The sequence below is a fragment of the Mercenaria mercenaria genome, chromosome 12, assembly GCF_021730395.1.
Source record: "Mercenaria mercenaria strain notata chromosome 12, MADL_Memer_1, whole genome shotgun sequence".
Taxonomy (NCBI): domain Eukaryota; kingdom Metazoa; phylum Mollusca; class Bivalvia; order Venerida; family Veneridae; genus Mercenaria; species Mercenaria mercenaria.
The window spans coordinates 42,857,635-42,883,108 of NC_069372.1; the positions used below are offsets into that span (position 1 = coordinate 42,857,635).

General features: G+C 32.9%; 1 protein-coding gene across 2 annotated transcripts in view; it reads right to left on the bottom strand.

Annotated features, from left to right (window-relative positions):
- The window catches only part of LOC123534377 (tetratricopeptide repeat protein 28-like), a 122,141-nt gene that overhangs the window by 82,106 nt on the left and 14,561 nt on the right, over positions 1–25,474 (bottom strand). Inside the window, exon 1 of one of the 2 annotated variants that reach the window (XM_053519871.1) lies at positions 18,135–18,218. The exons of the other annotated variant lie outside the window; for it this stretch is intronic. Coding sequence (XP_053375846.1) covers positions 18,135–18,203 — 69 coding nt within the window. The 5' untranslated portion in view covers positions 18,204–18,218. Of the gene's footprint in view, positions 1–18,134; positions 18,219–25,474 lie in introns of those variants that run through there. 2 annotated transcript variants of the gene reach the window in all.

Below are 25,474 nucleotides of genomic sequence, written 5' to 3' on the forward strand. Positions count from 1 at the left end.
ACATTGTGTTGAATACATAAATAAAACAAAAATCCCCAAAATAAACCATTTTAGAACTTTTCCGGGAACTATAAGTTTCAGCCGAACAACGCATTTCAGGATGACACAAAACTGGTTTCTCTTTTTAAAGTTTGTAAACAGTGTCAAAGTTCACCTGAGGAACATTGCTGAAAAAGTAAAAGTGCTTACTTGTTTCAGTTTTACATCCTGTAGAAAACGATCAACTTTCAACTTTAAATGCATAGATGTTCTAAAAATTATTCCAATATCAAAAACCGTCCGATCTTTTCCGTGATAAATAAAACGAAGCAAATTTAACTATTTGTTTACACTTTAACCATGTGAAATTAAAGGCATGTACTATCACGAGACTCCCGTGCATTTTGAACCTCGTGGTGAATAAACTGAATTTACTTTAAAGTATGGTGTCTCAGTTGAGCCAGTTATTTGTTAATTTCAGAGAACATACATTAAAGAAGTGTTTATGAGATTATGCATTTGTACGAATATTTACTAGTCTGCTTTATATTAACGACGATAGAAAACAAGTGTGCACTCGGCAAATAGCAAGTATAATACTAGTATACTGAAACTGATCCCAATGTTCGTAATTTTCAGAATGATAAAGAGCTCGTTATCCTTGGTTTCATAGACAGTCTTAGTACTGGACCGCTGCTTCCGCTGTCAACACCGCAGTAATCACTAATGTAAAGTCAGTGTCCATTTCTATGCCTGAATTTCAATACACATTTATTATCAGTTTAAATCTATGAAAGTGTGAAAAAATATCGTTGTTTAACGAAGAAGCAAGAAACAGAAAGGTTACTTTTGAGATACTGCTGATTTTAATCATCAGGTTTTTGCGTGAGAAGTTCAACTGATTGCATTTTGTAAAATGTTTCGTAGTTATCTACAATTGTATACAAATTGTATTACCTCCTAACATATTTGGCTGTACATTTTTTCTGCGATTTATTCTCACTGTGTTTTTAAAAACATGCTGCATAAATTCTCATATTGTATAAAAAGTCGATAGATCAAAATTGGTTAGTTTACGACGCATGAAACATCTAATAAGGAATCAATATACACATCGAACTTGTCCCGGACCAGTATGCGGAAATACTGTGGCCGAATGTTTCAAGATTGTCTAAAATATTTGCATATATCATGATAAAGCAAATATTTTGATTGTTTTTTTATAATTTATAGATATACAAACACGTATGTGTGAGAAAGTTACGTTAAGTAATTTCGGTAGTTACAGAGGGGGTGCCGAAAATTCTATTTCCACCACATTTTCCGTGAGATAAGCAGCGCGTAAGTACATAAATTCCGCTATAATAAATTAAACCTTTATGATACTAGCACAATCCTTGAAAAGAATTTTGGATCGTTGCTAAATCTTGTTAACATTAAGTCTGAGACTTGTCTTACAATTTTAGGCAGTCTGGTACACCATACGTAAAAAAATCATTGCCCGCACATTGCACTACTTTTATGTATGCTGAAAATAGCAATATGTACAGATTTATTTTCGTTTTAATACATGAGGTGGTCAGATTTGAAAACAGATTTTGTACTAAGTTTAGTTCTATTCAGTAAGACAATTCTCCTATGCACTAATTGAAACTTTGAACTAACTTTTGCCATTCATGAATTTTTAAAAAAGTATTTTGAAAGGATTTATAAATCTAACCAAAAATTTGGAAAAATACAGGTAAAATATCTTCTTTGTTTATTTCCAAATTTTAGTTTTACTTTTTATACACCTTCTTTTAGTTCAAGTCTTGCAAACTGAGCTGTTTTTGTACTCTGGAACAGCTGCATTTGAAAGCTTTTGTTCACTATATTTTCACACCTCAAATGAAGGTCACTCTAAATTCAAGATGGCGGAAGTACCTTAAATGTAGTGAACTGAGCCAGTCTATATCCTATGTCCAATATCATGATAATTTGAACATCATTCCTCTGTGAAAATCTCTAAAATAGACTGGCTCTGTCTCTATGAAATTGAATTCGTCAAAAAAAGGGAAAAATGTAGAAATATATTTATTATCAGTCTAGTGGCTAGTCTAGGTCTTTTACTTTTCTTAAAGAACAAAGAACCCAGACAATAATTCCTTCACTAGATGGTGCCTCGGCAAATGCATGTTGTCTAACTAAATTATACCAAGTTTTCTTCCTTCTTAATGCTATATTTTGCTTTTTTTACAAGTTTTATGATGACATCATGTAATTAAGAAGGGATATTTGCGGGGAAAAAAAATGTATTCAAGAGTGGTGAAATTACATGAGAAGCTTGAGAATAATATTTTGAAAACTGGCAAATTTAAAAAAATTTCAGCCAGTGTTGTATTAATTAATACATGGCTAAGAAACCTAACACTTTAGGTACAAACCAATAGCAAAATGTAAGGGAAGCAACTCCACCAAGCTTGTCACCATTTGTCATAAAACGCAACGCTATTTTTATGACATCAAACCAGATAATGATTTCCAATACTTTTAAAACATTTTATTGGAGTGGCAAATCTTTGAGATATCAATTTGTTGATCAAATACAGGCATACATTCTTTCTCAATCAAAGATTGACAATTTAACAGAATATTATACCCAATTTAATGGTGGAATGCCATTGATTTTAGATAATAATTATAATATTATGACATGTTTTTAAGGAATTTTGACGTATATGTTACATTTTGACCTTTTATTCAGTAGATTTTCCTATATATTATTCTTTAACCCTTATAATGCTGGGCACGATTCATTTTGCCTTTGCGACCAGTGTAGATCATGATCAGCCTGCACATCTGTGCAGTCTGATCAAGATCTGCACTGTTTGCCATTCAGTTAGTATACAGTTAATGGTACTGTCCGCATTAAAGATGGACAAGTTCATTATAGAAATTTAGCAGGGTGGTAAGGGTGAAGTAAAGTTACATTGGTATTTAATTAACAATTAATTAAAATTGACAATCAACAAATGGTATAATTCTTTAAAATTTGCTATATTTTAGTATATTTTCATTACAAAAGAATGCCATCATGCAGACAGTTTATGCCATGAAATTAAACGCTGTCTCAGAAAAAAGAAGTATTCACCCCACCCTTATTTTTCAGTTGGATTATTACAATAAGTATAGACCATTATGACATTTTTCATAATAAAACAATGCTCACACAGAGAAAATCATTACCAACTGTTACATAGTGATAATTAAGACATTTTGTTGATCAGGTGCCCTCAATTATTTCCTTGTCATAAATGACAAATATAATTGCTATATACCATATTATATTGATAACTTGGTGGAAAAATGTTACCTTTTCATACCATTATACAGGGAATACAGCACACTACTGCAGAAAATGATATTTATTATTGTACAGTGACATTCCTTACTGCATTTTATGATTAATGCAAAGGTGACTGGCCAATGAGAATTAATCTCGCATTACACATTACAGTGATACAATTTTATTTTTTGTTGGCATAGGAGTTTGAGTTACACAGATAAAATAAATCGAAATTTTAGTTCTTAGTTTGAATTTTATCTATTTAGGGATTGATCTTAAAAGTACATTAAGACTGAAATGAATGAAAACATCTTACAATATCCCCATGTAGCTGAAAATTTCTAAAAGCAAATGTTGAAGATGAAGGCCAAATGACTTGGATATAACAAATGATTTTAAGGAGACCTTCAGTTTAAATGTCTTGCCTATGTGTCAAATCAAAATCTGCAGTCTCTCTGTATAATGGCCTGCCGTATGAAGAAACAGTAATATTTTTAATAAAATATAAGTGCTAAGTTTTTAGTTTTCAAACAGAGAAAAATGTACATATAAACACTCATAAGAAAATTTAAAGTGCAGTATACACAATAGTTTATTTGAAATAACCATAAATTTCTTCTCATAATTTTGTATGAAAATATGATATGGTGATGTTGTATGATGGATGTCACGTACATTTCTAGCAGTTGTAAGCCGTCAAAACGCAGAAAATTTTTCAACTGTGACGACACAGAATCTGGTTCATCCGTTTTATACAACTTTTCCCGTGAGTAATAAAATGTGAACTACGATTTGTATTTATGATAAAAGGATGAAAGTCAATATAAAGATTAATTTCTACGATAAAGTCAGTCAGCGATCTTTACAAAAACGTTAGTGTATTCAGAACAACTTTGTGTGAACAAGAATTTGACTGTATTAGCAAATTTGCAAATAACTGAGCATAAAATTGCATTCAGCAGCAGCAGTGTTTATTATAGATAAATATATAATTATGATAATAACTTGAATAATTCCATTATGTGTCATTTAACATATTTAGCATTATTTTTGTACATCATCGTCATCATCATCATCAACATCATCACCATTTCAGTTACAACATTTATTCAATCATTATCAACGTCAATATCAGGCATGTGAAACTGCGGAACATATCACAGAAAAGTAAAAGCAAACTTTTAAAGGCAGATTTCTTGGAAAAGCTTTTCTAACTGTATTCATTTTGTTAGGTCTAGAGTCACACTGATATAATTTAGGTCACATGGCCACTTTTCCAACTTTTGACGGTGGAAAAAGACCATAGGTCCTCTTCAGGCATTAATTCAAGCATGGGTAGAACCACTGACCTTCCGTAAGCTAGATGAATGCCTTTCTCATGTGAAGAATGCTAAATCCAAAAGGTTTCGAACCCACACGTGTTAGGGGCTAGTGATTCAGTTTCTAAATGTATGTTTGGTGCCATTTCAAAACAACTGTTCTATATTTTCCTGCATACTTTGTTCTAGATTCTGCTTTAATTTTTGACTGCAACCATATCCATAGTCCCTGTATATTCCCCTACCTGCATCTGAGATGTTTTAAAAGATTTAAACCAACAACTTGTATCTCCCTCACATTATACGGCAGGAAGGAATGTTGACAATCGCATAAATCAAAAAGTGATAGCAATCGAAACTGTATCGCATTTTTAACATGTCGTAACAGTTATACCAAATAAAAGAGGACCGACATATTCATTTGTATTCATGTTGTGTCTTTCTCGAAGAAAACCCGCCATTATGCGAGAATAAAAGAACTGTGCAGGTTTAAATGGGCTTTATGTAAATTAAAAGCTAGATCAACAAGCAGATTATACCTAAGATTATTACATCCAAGTGCATTCCGTTTATTCAAAGTCGCGTCATTTTATGGAGATGTATGGGGGCTCTATTAAGAATGCAGAGGGCTCAACTCAATGAAAATAAGACGAAAACATGAAACGTTTTGTGAAAAATCTAATTTATAGAGTATCTTTCATATAAAGAGAGAATATTGAAGTCTTGGCCACTTTAAGATGAATTATAACATCTCTTTATTAGGCCGCTAAATGAAATCCTCAAAATATTTCTAAAAAAGACATTTTCATAACTTAGTCATTGAAAAAAATAGCATATTTTTAAAGTTTATGACAAGTAATTTGATTGATTGAGTGACTGAGTGACTGCCTATTAGACTAAAGCTGCTTTCAGTAACTATAACTGATGGTTTATATAAAAATCTAAAATTATTTCATGGACAGCTGAATATTGTTAACATGTTTTATCCAATAAATCCATAACACAGTGTTGTTGGTGAATTGCAGATTTATTTTGCATGACCAAGATATTCATTACACATCATTATATACGTCTCCAGGTGTGGCAGTATAGATCTTTTTGAATATCTGAAATATCTTAACCAGTTTCAATTCTATAAAAAAATATTATTTTCCCTGTGTAAAATTCTGGCCCATGAAAAATTAATTTTCTTTATTTCAAAATTTTCCAAAAAAAAGCAAAAAGACTGTTTATGGTGATAGATTTAAAACTATAAAGATATTTTTAAAAACTTACACAAGGATGATGTATAATATGAATAAGTTAATTAAGAAATCAAGGAAATCTTTGTTCTAAAGTGGTAAATAAAACAGATGATAATTTTCTATAGAGAATTGGAAATACATATCTTCCATCTCAGTCAGTTTCTATCATGCTAAGTGACCACTATATTTGACAACAATGATGTAATACAAGAAATTATTGTACTGTTTCACATTCCTTCTTAATATGTATTTTTGGCATACACTACAATGGGAAATTTTTGCGGTCAGTTGAAAATCGGCTAAACTTCTTAAATAGTATGGACCACACATTTGAAATCCACAGCAGGTCAAGCCAGTACCTGTCAAGATTTGAAAAAAGGCAATCACCAAAAACTACTTTGCAAGCAAATGTTAAAATTCAAGTCTTCTTTTAGTTAAGAAAACATTTAGAAAATCAAATAACAAGTTTTTAAATCAGATTTTTGAAAATACTCTCTGCAAATTTAAAATAAGAAAATTTGTATCAAATATTATTAACACTTGTCCTTGCTTTTATTTACAGAAAGTACTGACCAATTTTCATTTGTCGCTAGTCACCTGTGAAATGTATATAATATTTTCGCATACAAGCGTGTAAGAAGTGTTATGGCTTAAGAGACTATTTGTTAAATGGATCAGTCACGGGGAGGGAAAATATACACTTTCAGCGGTTTATGAAGTGTTTTATGGACCGATGCCCTTTAATTAAGTTTGTTCACATGCAACAACTACAAGCTTCGCGATGTCGCCTTAAGCAGATGTCAAAATCACAAATCCTAATGAAATTTTCTTCTTATCGCAAACGTCACTTTTATTGTTTTGATCTCGATACATTCATGTGAAAAGGTAATGGACAGGAATGACCAAGAATAATAAACTTATCATTAAAAATTTCGAATTGAACATAATGGGTCGTCGACTGTAAAATTTCATTGCTACATGAATTAGAAATTCAATAAAAAGAACCCATTGTAAACGTCTGTGATTACATCAATGGAACAATAAAATTATTTGACCTTATCTGGGACAATCTCAAGCACAGACTATTGAACTTTTAATTAATATTCAATTAATAAAGTATAAGAAGATTTTTGTTTCCAAAGGCAACAATTATAATATATAGACAGTTTGGGGCTTATATCAAATGCATTTACCCCATTGCATAGAACATGGCATTGCATGTTTTTAAATAGTTTCTGGGACTATGGTTGCCCTTTAAGCAAGTCATTCAGTTTTTTCATTGTTATAAAAGTTGCTAAAAAGTTGCATTTCCTTTAAGTAATATTGGCTTTTGGTATATTTTCACCAGTATTTAAGAATTAAAATGATATTTTTTGTATATTTAGATGGGTACAAACATCAGTGTGAATCAATAAATCGTGCTAACCATGTAAAGGCACAAAAATAATATTCAATCCTTATACAAACATGTATTTACATTTTTACATTTATGTGCTATAAAGATAAGAGTTTTCTTTCAATGAGTATCAGAAAATCTAAATAAATGTCAACAACTAGGTGGAACATCCAAAAAAGACCCACCCACGTCAAACTGTTATTCTCCTTCAGATAAAAATAGGGTTACTTATTTCAGTTTAAAATATAAAAGGGTTATTATAACAGTAGCTCGAACTGGGATGTTGTATTCAGCTTGAGTGGATTTTGCCAGATCAGATCTCATGAGGCGTGCATGTGCCGAGTGAGATCCGTCCTTGCAAAATCCACTAGGGCCGAACACACCATCCCAGATCTAGCTACTGTTGTAATGACCCTTTTAATATATAGCTCCATCTTTTTGTATCTTTATTTGTAATCAAATAAAATCTTAAATGTTGCTGACGTTAAAATGAAATGAGTGATGTTTTTGTGTGTGTTATTTATATAACTGTGTCAGCTTATGCATATTAATGAAAATAGTCCGGCAACATACAATACGGAAGGTATAATATGGTATTTTGGAATGTACAATTTGGGATTTTCAGCCTGTTCGCATTCCGTTGAGTTGAATCAATTTTGATCTCTTTTGTCTTTAGTTAAAAAATGTTTTATCCTGAAACATTGTTTTCCAGTTTTGAAAGACTTTCAAAAGATGCCATTCTGTTTATGTTTTTTTTTGTGCTGGACGTCAGATTGGGCACGCAGTAAATATCACCTTTGATAATACTTCAAAAATGTTGTTTATACGAACTTAAATGTTTTTTTTTTACTTTCCACAAAAAATACACAGTAAACATGAATATTTTGCAAGGTATCACTGTTAAGTACAAGCTGAATGTCCCTTTAATGTCCGTCATTAACTTTTGAACTGATAAATGAAATTAACATTCTAATATAAAAAACAAGAGCTGTCTCCATAGGATGACACATGCCCCTGATGGCACTTTGAATGAATAGTTATGGCCGATGTTAGAGTTTAGGACCTTTGAACTACGGACCTGGGTCTTGCGCACGACACGTCGTCTTACTGTGGTACACATTCATGGCCAATAATTTTAAAATCCATGCATGAATGACAAATATATGGACCGGACACGCCCATCAATGCACTATCATGAAATATGACCTTAAACGTCTAAGTGTGACCTTGACCTTTGAGCTACGGACCTGGGTCTTGCGCGCAACATGTCGTCTTACTGTGGTACACACTCATGCCAAGTTATTTGAAAATCCATCCATGGATGACAAAGATATGGACCGGACACGAATGCACTATCATGAAAAATGACCTTTAACGTCCAAGTGTGACCTTGACCTTTGAGCTACGGACCTGCGTCTTGCGCGCGACACGTCGTCTTACTGTGGTACACATTCATGCCAAGTTATTTGAAAATCCATCCATCGATGACAAAGATATGTACTGGACACGAAAATTGCGGACAGACCGACAGACTGACAGAATGACAGACGGTTCAAAAACTATATGCCTCCTTTCGGGGGCATAAAAATATTTCACTAAGATAAATCAAGATTAACGATCTCATTTAAAGATATTATAATGAAGGTTTTCAACATTTTCACAATGACTGTTTAAGTTATTTACTTTAAACTTATAATACACATGCAAAAGGTCATCCAACTCTGTTCTTTAGAGAATGGCTCTTAACTTATGATAAATGTTTGCTGCCATTTTGTTCACTTCCCCTACCCTCTTGTCTCATCCACCCCATCCAATGACCAAATTTTCCATCTCACTGCCAAATGGCTTAGCCCTTATCATGCTGGAAACAACTGATTTTGCCTTTTCGACCAGTATAGATTATAATCAGCCCACATATGTGCAGTCTGATCAAGATCTGCACTGTTCACCATTCAGTCAGTATCTTTTTGGTAAGCACCCCTTTTAACAATTAATGGTACTGTCTAAATTGAAAGAAGGACAAGTATAGAAATTTAGCAGGGTAAGGGTTAGTAACAAATAAATTGTACACATCAAACTGTAAGTAGTTTTTCTCTTGAATAGAAATTTTAAGAACAGAATATATAAATAACAATAAGTTTATAGAAATTTTCACATATTTCTTGGATTACGGTTCTTACCTTTGCTTGGTAACAGATTTATCTAATCCTTCAGCTGCAGGTTTTTAAAGGGTATGATATCCATATGTAAATATTTGTATTAGTTATTCATGATAAGTTTGTGACAACATGGACATTACCATCAAGTAAAACAACTGCTATGTGTTGCTACCAACTTTCATACTTAATACCTCAGTTGGCCGGCAAGAAGATTTATATGTCTTGTAAAATCTTACATCTCCAATTTTTTCCATAAGATTTTGGTTGTCCAGTTTGATAGGAATACAGTCTCATGTTCTTTCAACATACTGCCCAATATTCCCTCTCTTATTTAACATATTGCCGAATATTCCTTTCTAATTTAACATATTGCCCAATATTCCCTCTCTAATCTAACATATTGCCCAATACTGGACTCTCTCTAATTTAATATATTGCCCAATATTCCCTCTCTAATTTAACATATTGCCCAATATTCCCTCTCTAATTTAACATATTGCCTAATATTCCCTAATTTAACATATTGCCCAATATTCCCTCTCTAATTTAACATATTGCCTAATATTCCCTCTCTAATTTAACATATTGCCCAATATTCCCTCTCTAATTTAAAATATTCCCTCTCTAATTTAACATATTGCCCAATATTCCCTCTCTAATTTAACATATTGCCCAATACTGGACTCTCTTTAATTTAATATATTGCCCAATATTCCCTGTCTAATTTAACATATTGCCCAATATTCCCTCTCTAATTTAACATATTTCCTAATATTCCCTCTCTAATTTAACATATTGCTTGATATTCCCTCTCTTAACTTGTTTTTATCATCAGAAGCTTTTTCTTCAGTTAGTGAAAGAATCAAAGACATTTTTTAAATTAACAGAACAAATCATAACCAATCACATTTTTCTGATTGTCTTCATCCACATATCTTTTACTAAGGCCCAAGTTCAACATTTCTGAATTCTGTTACAAATTAGATTAACCTTTTCCATCAACACTATTAAAGTTGAGAAAACAGGATGTAAGATAGTATTTTTCTCTTGCATCAGGTAACCATGTATATTCTTTAATTAAATTTATAATTTCCTGACAGGCTTGCAATTATGTATGCCTAGGTAACATAATCCTAAATTGGTGGGAGGTTTTTGTAACTTAAAATCAACAAAATGCACCAAACTTCTATCAAGCATGTAAAGCAATACATTACCACCAGGTATATGAAATAAAGAGGTAACAAGAAAACACGCAATTATCTCCGCAGGCCCCGCTAGTGGTGAGGCTGACAGCCTCTTTCACGAATGAAACATGAGTGACTACATCCATCAGTTTAATCCATCTTTTGAAAATGGAAAATAATCTCATTGACTTAACAGCCACCAACCAGGTTCTCTACTGTGATGACTGCAAACGTTAAGCCATTTTGTCATTTATCAATCTTTTTGCACTGGGTACAATAACAAATCTTTTTTTTTTTTTTTTTTGCTTTATCGGAAATAGATAAGAAGTGCATATTTTAGCAGTCAGTAGTATTTAAAAGTAACAGTAAATCTTTTTCTTCAGTATGTTATGTAATTTAGTAGCCTGGTGAGGATCCTTTTGTATGTACATAATGTATTGATTTTATGGAAATATATGTTTTCAGTAAAAAAATTGTGTAATTTTCAAGGTGTTGAACAAAACAAGAGCTGTTGAAGGACAACAACGCTGGACTATTTATTTAAAAGCCTTAACACAAAAAAGTTAGACACATAAAATGACGCATCAATTATTGGTGTAGCCTTAAATTTAGACATTGCAGTCAAACCTGTATTAAGCACCCAGCCAAGTGAGCAACACAATCAGTCTGCATGCTTAATATAGGTGGCTGCTCAAGATATTAATACTAAGCTAAAATTTAAGAAAAAATGGCAAATCTTGTAAGTTAGCCGACTGGCTGCTTCAGATAAGTGACCGGATAATATTACAAGTAGCCGCTAAGGCAAGTTCAACTGTAAGTAAAGTCACAAAAAATAATGTTCATGGGATCAAAGGGTGTGACTTGTTGGAATTACGTACCAGTAACAGACAGATTGATTACATTTGTATCTGCATTTGGCAATGTAGCAAAGTTGAATTAAATTAAAAGGTAAGAATGGGCTATTTTGAAGCAATGAGCACAGCGAAACAGAGCCAGACCCATACATCACAAAGCAGGGCAACAAACAGAAGCTGTTAGTGGAAAGATATAGTAGATGCATTGCAAGAAGTACACTTCATACGAAATATATTAAAACTGAGGCTGGAGGTAAAAAGGGGTGGGAACGGGGAAGTGAAAAAAGGAGAGGCACAAAAAGTCGGGGATGGGGGCATATAAATTTAAAGGGGTGGAAGTAATGGGAAGAAACACCACTAACATACAAGAAAATGTGTGTATACATAACATATAAAATAGGACAGACAAAAAGCAAGTTGAAATGTGATTAAATTAACACATTAATAATTGAAAATTTATCAAGTTCTTCAACTTTATCATATGAGATCGATCTGTGCGGTGGGGTGCATACGTGTGTTTTAAATAAACAGAACAAGAATGATTTTCAAGTATATATATATAGACAATTAGTACCAACATGCATGTCAATACATGCCTATCATCCTCATTAGTCATGTATTACAAACTAAACTCATGATTTGATCCTAGGAGTACCTCTAAAAAGATAAATGGATATTCCATGTATTTAACAAAGTAATATACTTCAATGGATGACTTCAACAAGTTAAAATTAGTGAAAGAATTTTAAAAAGGTTAGAAAATGTAACTTTAAATTTAAGATATCTATGTTAAAACAGTGACGTTTCTTTAAATTCAAATTTGCACAATAAGGCTTCTTTTAAGTTATATTTCTATAGATAGGAACTGGAGATGCAGTCAAAACCTGTCTTAAGCAGTCAGTCAGGGTATAGACAATCTGGCTGCTTAAAACAGGTGTCCGCTAAAGACAAGTTGAAATTACAAACAAATTGTCAAGTTAGCTGGGAATTTAGCTGACTGGTTATTTAAGGCAAGATGCTGCTTAACCTTTAACCTGCTGGCGGCAAGTGATTCTGTCTTTGCTGTCCAGTGCCGACCAAGATCAGCCTGTACATCTATGCAGGCTGATCATGATCCGCATTGCTCGCTATTCAGTCAGTACATTTTCAGTGAACACCCCTTCGAATAAAAAATGGTACTGCCCATAATGAATGATGGACCAGTCCATTTTCGAAATTTAGCAGGATAAAGGCTAAAACAGGTGACATCTATGACCAATTCAACTCTTTAACAAGAGCACTGCCTTGCGGGTGCTGACGCTCATCTGATTTTTTTTGTATAATAGAAATATTGTCCTGCCCATGATTTTCTAAGTCTAAAAAGGGCCATCACTCTTGCAAAAAGCAGGATAGAGTTATGTTTCTTGATGTACAGTGTCCACTTATGATGGTGAAAAACTGTTGCAAGTTTTAAAGCAATAGCTTTGATAGTTTATGAGAAAAGTTGACTTAAACATAATATTCAACCAAGAAAATGATTTTTCTAAGTCCAAAAGGGGCAATAATTATTGCAAAAAGCAGGATGGAGTTATGTTGCTTGCTGTACAGGGTCAGCTTATGATGGTGAACAAGAGTTGCAAGTTTTAAAGCAATAGCTTTGATAGTTTAAGAGAAAAAGTTGACCTAAACATAAAACTTAACCAAGAAATCTGATGTTTTCTAAGTCCAAAAGGGGCCATAAATCTTGCAAAAAGCAGGATGGAGTTATGTTTCTTGCTGTACAGGGTCAGCTTATGATGGTGAACAAGTGTTGCAAGTTTTAAAGCAATAGCTTTGATAGTTTATGAGAAAAGTTGACTTAAACATAATACTCAACCAAGAAAATGATTTTCTAAGTCCAAAAGGGGCAATAATTATTGCAAAAAGCAGGATGGAGTTATGTTGCTTGCTTTACAGGGTCAGCTTATGATGGTGAACAAGTGTTGCAAGTTTCAAAGCAATAGCTTTGATAGTTTAAGAGAAAAAGTTGACCTAAACATAAAACTTTACCAAGAAATCTGATATTTTCTAAGTCCAAAAGGGGCCATAAATCTTGCAAAAAGCAGGATGGAGTTATGTTTCTTGCTGTACAGGGTCAGCTTATGATGGTGAACAAGTGTTGCAAGTTTTAAAGGAATAGCTTTGATAGTTTAGGATAAAAGCTGACCTAAACATAAAACTTAACCAAGAAAACTGATTTTCTAAGTCCAAAAGGGGCAATAATTCTTGCAAAAAGCAAGATGGAGTTATGTTTCTTGATGTACAGGGTCTGCTTATCATGGTGAACAAGTATTCCAAGTTTCAAAGCAAAAGCTTTGACAGTTTAGGAGAAAAGTTGACCTAAACATAAAACTTAACCAAGAAATCTGATATTTTCTAAGTACAAAAGGGGCCATAAATCTTGCAAAAAGCAAGATGGAGTTATGTTTCTTGCTATACAGGGTCAGCTTATGATGGTGAACAAGTATTCCAAGTTTCAAAGCAATAGCTTTGATAGTTTAGGAGAAAAGCTGACCTAAACATAAAACTTAACCAGGCAACGCCGACGCAGACACAGATGCCAACGCCGACGCCGACAACCGCTCAAGTGATGACAATAACTCATCATTTTTTTTCAAAAAATCAGATGAGCTAAAAATGGTCTTGTTACCAGGTCATAAATATATCATTATTCAGTAAAAACTGATTTCTAATATGCAATTTTTTGACTGTTTTTTTTTTATAAAGTTTTAACCAAAGACTCAGGTCTGCACAAAGCAAGACATTTTTTTTCTCTGTCAATTTTTCCCAAAACTTGGTATAAAGCAATGTAATAAAAAATACTGATTTTCTCGTTCATTTTATCTTTTGCTGGGACTTGATCTATAACACTCTATAAGACATACTACATTCACTATATTTCAAAATGAAAACATAGCAAAAACTGTTACAAACTCTTTATGTTTTTTCTATATTTAAATACAATAACAATGAAATTTCTAGGGCACATACATTTGAGAATATTATTTCTCATTTTCTTTTATTTCAAGTAAGTACAATGTATGCGTAAACACAAATAACTAAGTTTTAACCAAACTCTCACATGGTAAATTATATGGTATAAATTTTCCTTCTTGTATTTCGAAAAAAAACTTCAAAAATGTGACCTATTGACAAAGTTACGCTCTTAAACCTTGTTCAAATATGCCACTTCCTTGGTATTATATGCACAATAAAGTTAAGATTTCAAAACAGTACAATCTGTACAAAGCGTGTCAGTCAGGACAGAAAAAAAAAAAACTGGATGCGAAACAGCAATTTAATACCATTAAAGTCAGACGTAATTCATAAAACTATAAACCATTAGCAATATCATGACCATTTAGTATGAGGAAATTGTCAAAATTTTGTGAGTTATACAATTTTATTTCATATGTCATTTACAGTTGTCAAATCGTCTCAACCTCAGTCTCAGAAAGTTCATTTTCAAATATGACGGCTAAATTCTGTCTGAACCGTACATGTTTTGTTTGTTTGTTTTGGGTTTAACGCCGTTTTTCAACAGTATTTCAGTCATGTAACGGCGGGCAGTTAACCTAACCAGTGTTCCTGGATTCTGTACCAGTACAAACCTGTTCTCCGCAAGTAACTGCCAACTTCCCCACATGAATCAGAGGTGGAGGACTAATGATTTCAGACACAATGTCGTTTATCAAATAGTCACGGAGAACATACGCCCCGCCCGGGGATCGAACTCACGACCCCGCGATCTAGACCAACGCTCTTACCTACTGAGCTAAGCGGGCGGGCGAACCGTACATGTAATTAATTATTTAAAGTAAATTACACACATCTTTCCAGGAAATAACCTGTTCGTCTTAGAAAGTCTTCTGAAAGCACATTTTTCAACAACGGTTTAATGTCTCTTTTAACCTAAAATCATTTTTAAATATGTACTCTTTATGATTAAAATGATTCTTGTTTTCATTATATTTACTTGCAGTTATAGAGCATAATTTAAAGAAACACTGAAGGCACCTTTGGCACATGACGCAGTACAAGATAATGTCCCAAAGGGGCAGCTTAGAATCTTCTTCCAGGATTGAAAGCTGTGTGAAGTCCCAAAATGACCTGAAATTATATTTATGCCTTCAAGTACTGCAGACACATTCCATGAATATGATTAGCAGTAACCTCTAATGACCTGTATGACGAATAACCCAAATAATTAATTGTTATTTAGCATTTTAAAGACCGGGTCCACTACCTTAATCGTAACATTTTACCTCTTCCCATGAATCTTTGAATTCTGAGTGCAACACTCTCCCCAAACAGGTGGAATACTAGCACAGTGGGCTTATCCCTTCTTATGTTTCTTTGTTTGTTATTTTTAACACCATTTCTAACACAATCTAGGTGAAAACATTGTATGCAATCACGTTCTGGTTTTATACCCTAGAACTAAGTTGTTTTTTCCTCAAGTAAACAATACTAATCTTTCTCTTTATGGAAGACAGACAATTTCAACAATGTCTATCCCGGGCATCAAACTTATCACCCCTCTATAAGTAATATTTGATGTGTTTAACGTCGCATCTACAAAATTTTGGGTCATATGGCGACTTTCCAGCTTTGACGGCATAGGAAGACCCTACTGGTGCCCCTTTATGCATTATTTCATCACGGGTGGGCAAGCTGGGTAGAACCACAGACCTTCTATAAATATGCTGGATGGCTTTCTCTCATGAAGAATTCAACACCCCAAGTGAAACTCGAACCCACATCGGTGTAGGGCAAGTGATTTGAAGTCAGCGACCTCAAGCACACGGTTACGGAGGCCCCTCAATTTTTAGCAAGCTTTCCAGAGATAAATTTCTATTTAATATCTATTAGCTTATTATATATATATACATGAAAATATCTAATTTCACTTGAGCTTTTAATACAGACTTATTTTTTTTCTTTTTCTCTCATATTGACAATATGCACAATAAAACATTATACCAAATTTCATACTTTGTCAACCTCTCTTTTCTGCTTCATTATATTTACAAGATATCAGACTGCATTAGCCATGCAAGAAAGATCTTAAATCTATTCAATGTTCATTCTTGTGAAATAATTACACAATCATTTTCAAAATCGGACAAAACAATTTCATTCGCATAAAACTTATCTGTTTGAAAAATCATCATGGAGGTTTGCCGGTTTTTCAGTAATGGTAATTGACGTAGACCCAGACTTACTCATCACAACATATTTCTCATAATGCAAACAATATGTTTGCATTTTAAATTACACAGTAATTTTACATTTCAATTTCAGTGGAAATTTTCGAAATGAGACAGGTTTCAAAAACGCCACCATAAATTAACAAAAGCTAGTTATTTTCGTCAAAATTGCAGGTTTTCATCAAATCTTACAATGCAGAAGAATGTGTTATTGGTATAACCACAAAGAGATCTCAAAGAGACGCCAAATTGAAACATTTTTACAATACTGGATAGCTTTCATAATACTCCAATCTTTTCCTGTACTATATCTTAAGCAAACAAATCAGGTTGTAATAACATTTCTTAACTTCCCATTTCAACGAATACTTTCGATAATCAAAAATTCTTTTTCATCAATTGTCCAGTTGCACCTTTCAGTAATATGATTTGTACTTTAAAAGGTAAGAAATTTGGCTTAAATATAAGTATAAATCTTTTTAAATGACAAAAGAGCCGCACCATGTGAAAATCCACGCAGACTGGTCAGGATCCATGCTGTTCGCTTTCGAAGCATATTGCAATAAGAGAAACTGTTAGCGAACAGCACTGATCCTGACCAGACTGCGTGGATGCGCAGGCTGGTCTGGATCCATGCTGGTCGCAAACGCACTATGCTGGTTTTCTCTTGACGCAGCTCAAATATGTTTTCCAAAGTACAATTGTAACGTTTCTGTCAAGGCAACTTCCCACCACAATTCAGAGAGGCAGATGGCAAATGAGTTTTAAGACATATTCCTCTGTCAAGTTAACACAGACAACATTTCCTGATTGATAATTCTATTTCAGTATGGCACTTTATGCTGTTTCAAGCTTGATAACACAATCTCATGGTCATGGAGTTGGCTGCTCAACTGGGAATCCATGGTACGAGCCCCTATGGGGTCATGACCACACATTCTCATATATCACTAGTACATGTATTGACTTTTGCTGGTATCGCTTGAATCTTTTATCAAAATCAATTTAAATAAATTAGAGTTTTTAACTAATAAGAATACCTATTCTTCTATACCTTGCAACTTCCCCACATTGTTTATTTTAGTTTGAAACTAGTTACTTTACCCTGATCGTGGAGAAAGATCTCGCAACTTATCTTAACTACGTTTGATGACTGTTTCCTGAAATTCTGACTGATCAATTCTTATGTCTTGTTGAGAAATTGTGAATACTGCAGTCATATTTTTCCCTCATTTAGATTTCAACCCACAACCTAAATAGTTGGACTCAGTCACAGCCTTAACACTGCAACACTGTTTCTCCCCTGCACTTAATACAGAACTTAGAACATTTACCCTTTAAGCTTTTCTGATGGACTTTATACTGACTAAATTACGAGTTGTTTTTTTACCTACAGTAATTTTTTTTATACACATGAAAATGTTCAAAATAAAACTGAAACCTTACAACCCTGATTAGATGGACAAGCAGTGTCTTCCATTCCTTTGGTGTAATACACAATACAGAAAATGACATCTCTTACTCCAAATTAATTGACTCAGAAACAATTCATAAATACAGTGTCCACCGATCAACATTACAGCTATACTGCGCAATTTTGAACATATCTTCTTCAAAAAAATGTAAATGCGCATTATCATTATAGCCACCAATTCAAACATGTATATTTCGAAAATATGAATATTAAATTGCTATAATAAATAACTCATTCAGATTTGGTTAAAAATTGAAGAAAAAAAAGCATGTTTGATATATGGAGCGATAAAACCTTAAGAAATTGCAGGTATAATAACTAAATTGACTTAATATCACACAATTACACTCTGATCTTGTTATATATCTGTATATCTGACAGCTCCGAAAAAGGAAAAGTATATGTTTGAATTAAAGAGTTACAGCAAGTTTAGGTAGCGATAAAGTCAATTTTGCAAAAGAAAGGGGGCAAATTTGACGCCTGCCATTAAGGCAATGTCGAGGACTTTGACATTGCAAAAATTTGAAACTTTGTCTCCCACAAATAATAACATTTTCGAAGTACGTAAAGTTCATTTCAATGTTCTGTTTTCATGTTCAGATGATCATCATAAACTATCATGCATTTTGCAACACTTTATAGAACTTTAAAAAAAAAAACAACAATAAAACCTTACAAGAAATTAGAGTTGCAGCTGTCAATAACTGTTGTACATTTACTCAAGAAATATCTTATCAAGTGAATGCACATCAAGGTAATAATGCATTCCTGATATTCAAATATGGACAAAAGAAGAGAGAATATTTTGAGACTCTGTCTCCGATTTCAGAAATGAGCAGTGCCATGTGAAAACCAACAAAGTGGCTTGGCGACCAGCATGGATCCAGACCAGCCTGCGCATCCGCGCAGTCTGGTCAGGATCCTTGCTGTTTGCTAACAGTTTCTCTAATTACAATAGGCTTTGAATGTGAACAGCATGGATCCTGACCAGACTGCGTGGATGCGCAGGCTGGTCTGGATCCATGCTGGTCGCAAACCCACTATGTTGGTTTTCTCATGGTGCGGCTCAAATGATGTTCTTTTGACGACAGATTTTTACAGATTCAAAACCGCTTTTCGATAATTTTCTTGCAATTTAATTTGATATAGATATACATTAGCAAAATGATAATTGTATCAGATTTACATACATTATACATAAAATTCACAGCATAATAGTTAACGTCCTTCTTAATTGCACTTAATTTTGAAAAAACTATTACAGAATCTTTTATAAATGAACCTCTTATTATCAATCCATAAAGATTTACAGTCAGTAAACTGGCTTCTCTTGCATAATTAAAATTCTATTGCACATTTTTCTTGTTAGTTCTGCACACCCATTCTCAATTTTTGAAAACATAACCATTAAATCATCGGTGTCCCCATCACTCAACTCGTGACAAAGACTTCTTTATTTTGTTTCTTCTAACAGTATATCCAGTTACAGGCTAAATTTCTTTGAAAAGAAGCAGCTTAGCATCGTGTTTCAATCGCAAAATAAATCGCTAAAATTTGATAATGGGAAACCTTTATCATAAGCTAACATGAATAATGCTATGTCGTATGTTATTTGCATGTTTAAGGACAATTCAGATATTTAACACCGTGCCAATGGACTATGAAAAAAACATTCAAACTGTATGACTTTCTTTGACTGAAATTTCTTGAAAATTTGACTGATATTGCTTTCCATTGAATTATCAGTTAAAATATCATTTAAGGTTTTTAATCTGGAACCAAGTGTTTGAGTCTCTGGTTGCGGATTTCTTCTGTTTGTGCACTTCTTTGTTTTCTACAATAAATTATTATACTCTTTAAATCACGAAAACTTAGCACTTCAAATTAAATAGTATTGTCAGCACCCTGATATCATGATATTGTCATGATATTGTCAGCACCTTGATATCAGGATATTGTCAGCAACTTGCAGAAATCAGGATATTGATCTGATCTCATGAACACATTTTTATCATGATATTACCAGCACTCTGATATCATGATATTGTCAGCACCTTAGTATCATGATACTGTCAGCACCTTGATATCATGATATTGTCAGCAACCTCACTCACTCATACACAGATAACACGAGACAGTCAGCAACCAGTCCTTTTAACATGATACTGCCAGAACTCTAATATCATGATATTGTCAGTACCTTGGTATCAGGCTATTGTCAGCAACTTGAAGAAATCAGTATATTGTCAGCAACTTGATCTCATGAAACAGTCAGCACCATTTTATCAGGATATTACCAAAACTCAGATATCATGATATTGTCAGCACCTTTCTATCAAAATATCATCAGCACCCTAAAATCATGATATTGTCAGCAATTTGGTTTCACAATAATATTGTCAACACCCTGAAATCATATTGTCAGCACTTTGAATTATCATTATATTATCAGCACCCTAAAATCTTGATATCTTGATATTGTCAGCACCTTGATATCATGATAATTGTCAGCAGAAGTCCTTGATTAACTGCAGCAGTCTTGTTTGATTTTCTTATATTACATTAATTTGTCCAGACTTGACACTGTCCAACCTGTTGACCAAAAGAAGTTAATTCCATGCCTCATTATTTTATGTTCAAACAGAATGTCAATATTTGACCTTGTCCAATGTAAATTTAGGTAAGAAAAGTCTTTATTGTGCAAATGTTGTATGTTAAACATTCAGCTTTATGCAGGGATTAAGATATTAATGTTGGTTTTAATTTTTTACCCTTATATCTAGGTTTACTTTTTGAAAATCAATAAGACTGTATGTTGTCTTCCACCTTGGGTTTGACAATATAAATACTGGAGACTTTATGGATCAATGCTGAATCACTCTACCCATACATTTACTTCATTTTCACCCCTTTCTTTTATTCTGTCTTTGGTTTTTTAAAGAAAAGGGTCACATAATATTGCAAATTTCTTTTGAAATTTTGTCTTCAATTCAAGTTACCCTTTCAATTCAAACATGAATTAATCAATTAAATTATGTTGAATCATTCAACAAATTAATACCATACCATATTCGATAAAGCTGTTAGCAGTACAAGATAATTGATTAACCCTTACCCTGCTACATTTCTATAATGAACTTGCCCATCTTTCAATTTGGACAGAACCATGAACTGTTCAAAGGGGTGCTTACCAAAAAGATACTGACTGAATGGAGAACAGTGTAGATCATGATCAGACTGCATGGGTGTGCAGGCTGACCATGATCTACACTGGTCGCAATGGCAGAATCAATCATGTCCAACATGATAGGGGTTAATGTAGTGAAACTCTGATATACATGCAGCTTAACTAAACAGAAAGGAAATAGATATCATATTTTTTGTATTTGCTGTAACAGAGCAACTCAAAACTTCCAAACAACTTGTGTTTGCACAGCAATTTCCTCAAGAGAGACAACCAACGATGAAGCATGAATCTTAGCAATGCATTACAACTCAAAAAAATTTAAAGACTTGTATTTTCAAAAAACGGTGATATAAACTGTTCAGGTACCTGAAAAATACCCTATCTGCAGTATACATTGAACCGACACTATGTGAACATATTTACTGAATTGTTTTGCTGTTGAAGATAATATACAACTGTTTTTTTTTATTTATGTACCCAAAAAATCACATTCTCTGTCTAATGAATTGTAAAAATTTACATTGAAAGTCACCCTTTATTTTGTATTCATAACTGAACAGAAATTATTGCGGAAGAAAAACAATACAAAAAAAACTGCGTTTTGAATTCTGCCAGAACTTTTTGTCCCCATTTTTTTTCCATTAAAGCATTTTTCCATTTTTTTTTCAAACTTGTCCCAATTACCATAAACATTCCATCTCTTTTGTGTCTGTTATTAGGGAACAGTAATGACAATAATTAACTCTCCAATTTAGAAGCGATAATCTCTAAACTGTGCCAAATAAATACAATACTGGGTACATTTTTTAACCTCTTCATTTCGAGACATTTTTTTTTTTTTTTTGAAAACCTGGATATACATCAAAGATGGTCCTATTTCTGTTGATTGTAATATTAGATAAACGAGAATTGATTGTGTATTTAGCTGGGAGTTCTTTATTCAGACATCTTTTCAATCAATACGATAAAGTACACGGAGAAACAATTACAAAAATCTTTGTAAACATGTATCTTGTTTCAAGCTAACAAGTGGTTACAATTTTAACCGAAATTAACCTAATGCTGTTAATGCTGTTATGAAAATGTTACACTGTACGTGTTTTCTACATGTTTAGTTTTGAAATGCACTTTTTGTTAATATAAGAAATTATTAAAGGTCCCTAAATGAGTTAAAGACACAGGACGACCTTAAGAAAAAAAGCACCTGTTTCTAAGTTTAGTTTTTCTAAGGAGTACAATAAAACAAGAGCTGTCAGAGGACAGCAATGCTCGACTATTCAACAGCCTTGTCAATTGAATAAATATAAAAGTCGAAAAAGGGGCATAGTTTTGTAAAATTGCAAAACAGGATTATGGAACCTGTACAATGCATATCAGCTCATGACAGTGGACAAGAGTGTGAAGTTTCAATCCATTCCCACCAGCGGGTACTAAGATACCAGCTTACATACAAAAACTTAACCAAAAACTACTAAGTCCAAAAAGGGGCATAATGTAATAATGCAAAACAGAGCTATGGAACCAGTGCACTGCATGTCAGATCATCAAAGTGAACAAGTGTGTGAAGTTTCAATCCATTTCCATAAGTGGGTACTGAGATACCAGCTTACATACAAAACCTTAACCCAAAATTTCTAAGCCAATAAAAGGGGCATAATTTTGTAAATAAGCAAAACAGAGTTATGGAACATGTGCAATGTAAGTCAGTTTATCACTGTGAATAAGTGTGTGAAGTTTCAATCCATTCCGACAAGTGGGTACTGAGATACCAGCTTACATACAAAACCTTAACCCAAAATTTCTAAGCCAATAAAAGGGGCATAATTTTGTAAATAAGCAAAACAGAGTTATGGAACATGTGCAATGTAAGTCAGTTTATCACTGTGAATAAGTGTGTGAAGTTTCAATTCATTTTACACCAGTGGTTACCGAGATACCAGCTTACAGTTACATACAAAAACTTAACCAAATCGGGATGCCGATGCGGACACAAGCAAAGACGCTGACACACTGGTACGTCCAATAGCTCTAACTAGTCTTTGAATAGTCAAGCTAAAACCTAAAGCGGTTGATTTCTGCCATGTTGTTCTCATGTGTTGGCGCTCTCCAAAATGTGCCAACACACTAGAACGAAAAGGCAGAAATCTGCCATTGTAGAATATGGACACTTACCTTACTTTTTTTATTGGCAAACCACTTATGAAAATTTTGGAATAGCAAAGTCTCTTTTAAGATTTATAATAATAAGTAATCTTTCACACTGGCCGGTGTGGGAAAAAAATGTGAGGACAAGCAATTTATATTTTGAAATTAAAGTTTAAATCTGAACACTTGCTTAATAATAGTTTTTTAATAAACAGCCTGGAGTCATTACCAGGTGTATCATGATACAACAAATTACTGAAAGCAAGGTTTTTGCCATTTATCATAACATTTTCTTCCCATAAATAAAAAAATTAAATTTACCAAAGTACAAAAATTAACCTTTAAATAGCTGTCATGAAGGTCTCTGAGCAAGCATTTTTTTCTATTGAGGATATTAATTTTGTTTATTTCAGTATAAGACCAGAGTGGATGCCAGATTCATTAGTTTCACAAGTGACAAAGCCACAAAAGAAAAAGTTAAATTTAAGGTTTGTTTATTTCAGTATAAGATCCAAATCTCTATCACAGCATGGATGCCAGACTCATTCATGATTCATTTCACCAGTGACAATGCCGCAACAGAAAATGTAAGATCTGGTGTTCATGAGTTAAGATATATGATCTTATAGAAAGATATGATTATGATCTTATATGTAAAATATTCAACAAAATCTTTCTTTTTATGTCTTGTTGTTTTTTTTAAAATGATTTTAACAAAGTATCTTTTATTTGATATTTTTCACTGTGAAATTACGACATAGATTTCAGTCTAAAATTTCAATAATTTACTGAAAAAAAAAAAAAAAAAAAAAAAAAAAAAAAAAGAGTATTAAATACAGAAACAAGATAAAATTCCCAAATTACAGAGAATGCACTTTTACCCAACTTTAATATGTTGCTTAATTGTGCTTGATTAAAGGTCTAGCATTAACTTTACTTCTATAATAAAAGCACAATTTAATATACCAGTAAGCCTAAAAATGTTGCCTTGTACTTAAATCATAAAGAATGTCATTTCATCAAATATACATAGGATTCATTAAATATTTTCTAAACGCATCACCATGTCCAACAAAACACAGCTGTACTCTTTGATGACAGAACACAAGCTATGTCAACTATGCATATTTAATTATGCGTAAAAATAAATACATCATATTGTTTCTGAAGTAAATTAAATACAGAAACAACTTTCAGAACTGTTTCTTTGATTATTCAACAGTTGAATGTTATTAGCAATCAATGTTCCAATAAATTAAGACATTCTGACGTGGGTCCAATGCAAGTATATCAGCAGGTTTCAGGCACATGTTGTTTTTTTTGTTTGTTTTTTGTTGTTGTTGTTTTTTAAATAAGAAGTATAAATCAGTACCATTTTCCAACTTTAACATTTCATAATTTCTTTTAGTATTTTTTTTAAATTTATTGTTGATTAAATATTGATAAAATCTTAATTTTTTTACTTTAAAGTTTTCAATGATACTTCAACAGAAATCCTGTTATTACAGTGTAAGATTTATCAAAAACACGACTGTAGTGATTCGTGCATATTATTTATGGTCATCTTATTTACTAATTCTTGTTCAGCAGACAAAACTCTTTAGAATGACACCAAAAAAAACGTGGTCACCAGACATCAAAATGTTACCTATTTGTGGATCGGATACTTTAAGTACATTATCAAAATGTCATTTGGACACAGATGATATTAGATAATGATGATCACCTTAGAGAAAGGACAACATGGAAGACATCCATTGAAAAGGGCAAGATATTATTAATAAGTTGATTATGCAAAATGGCAAATAATTATGTAATATGCTCAAGGTACAGAAACTGATATTGTCAGAAAGTGCAAAATGTGAAATGGCTAGCCAGGAAAACATATAGGGGTCAAACAATGATTTTCATTGCTTTTAACGGACAGAACGCAATCACAAAAGCTATTTTGAACTGAAAATAGTAGCTCAAACTAGCTAA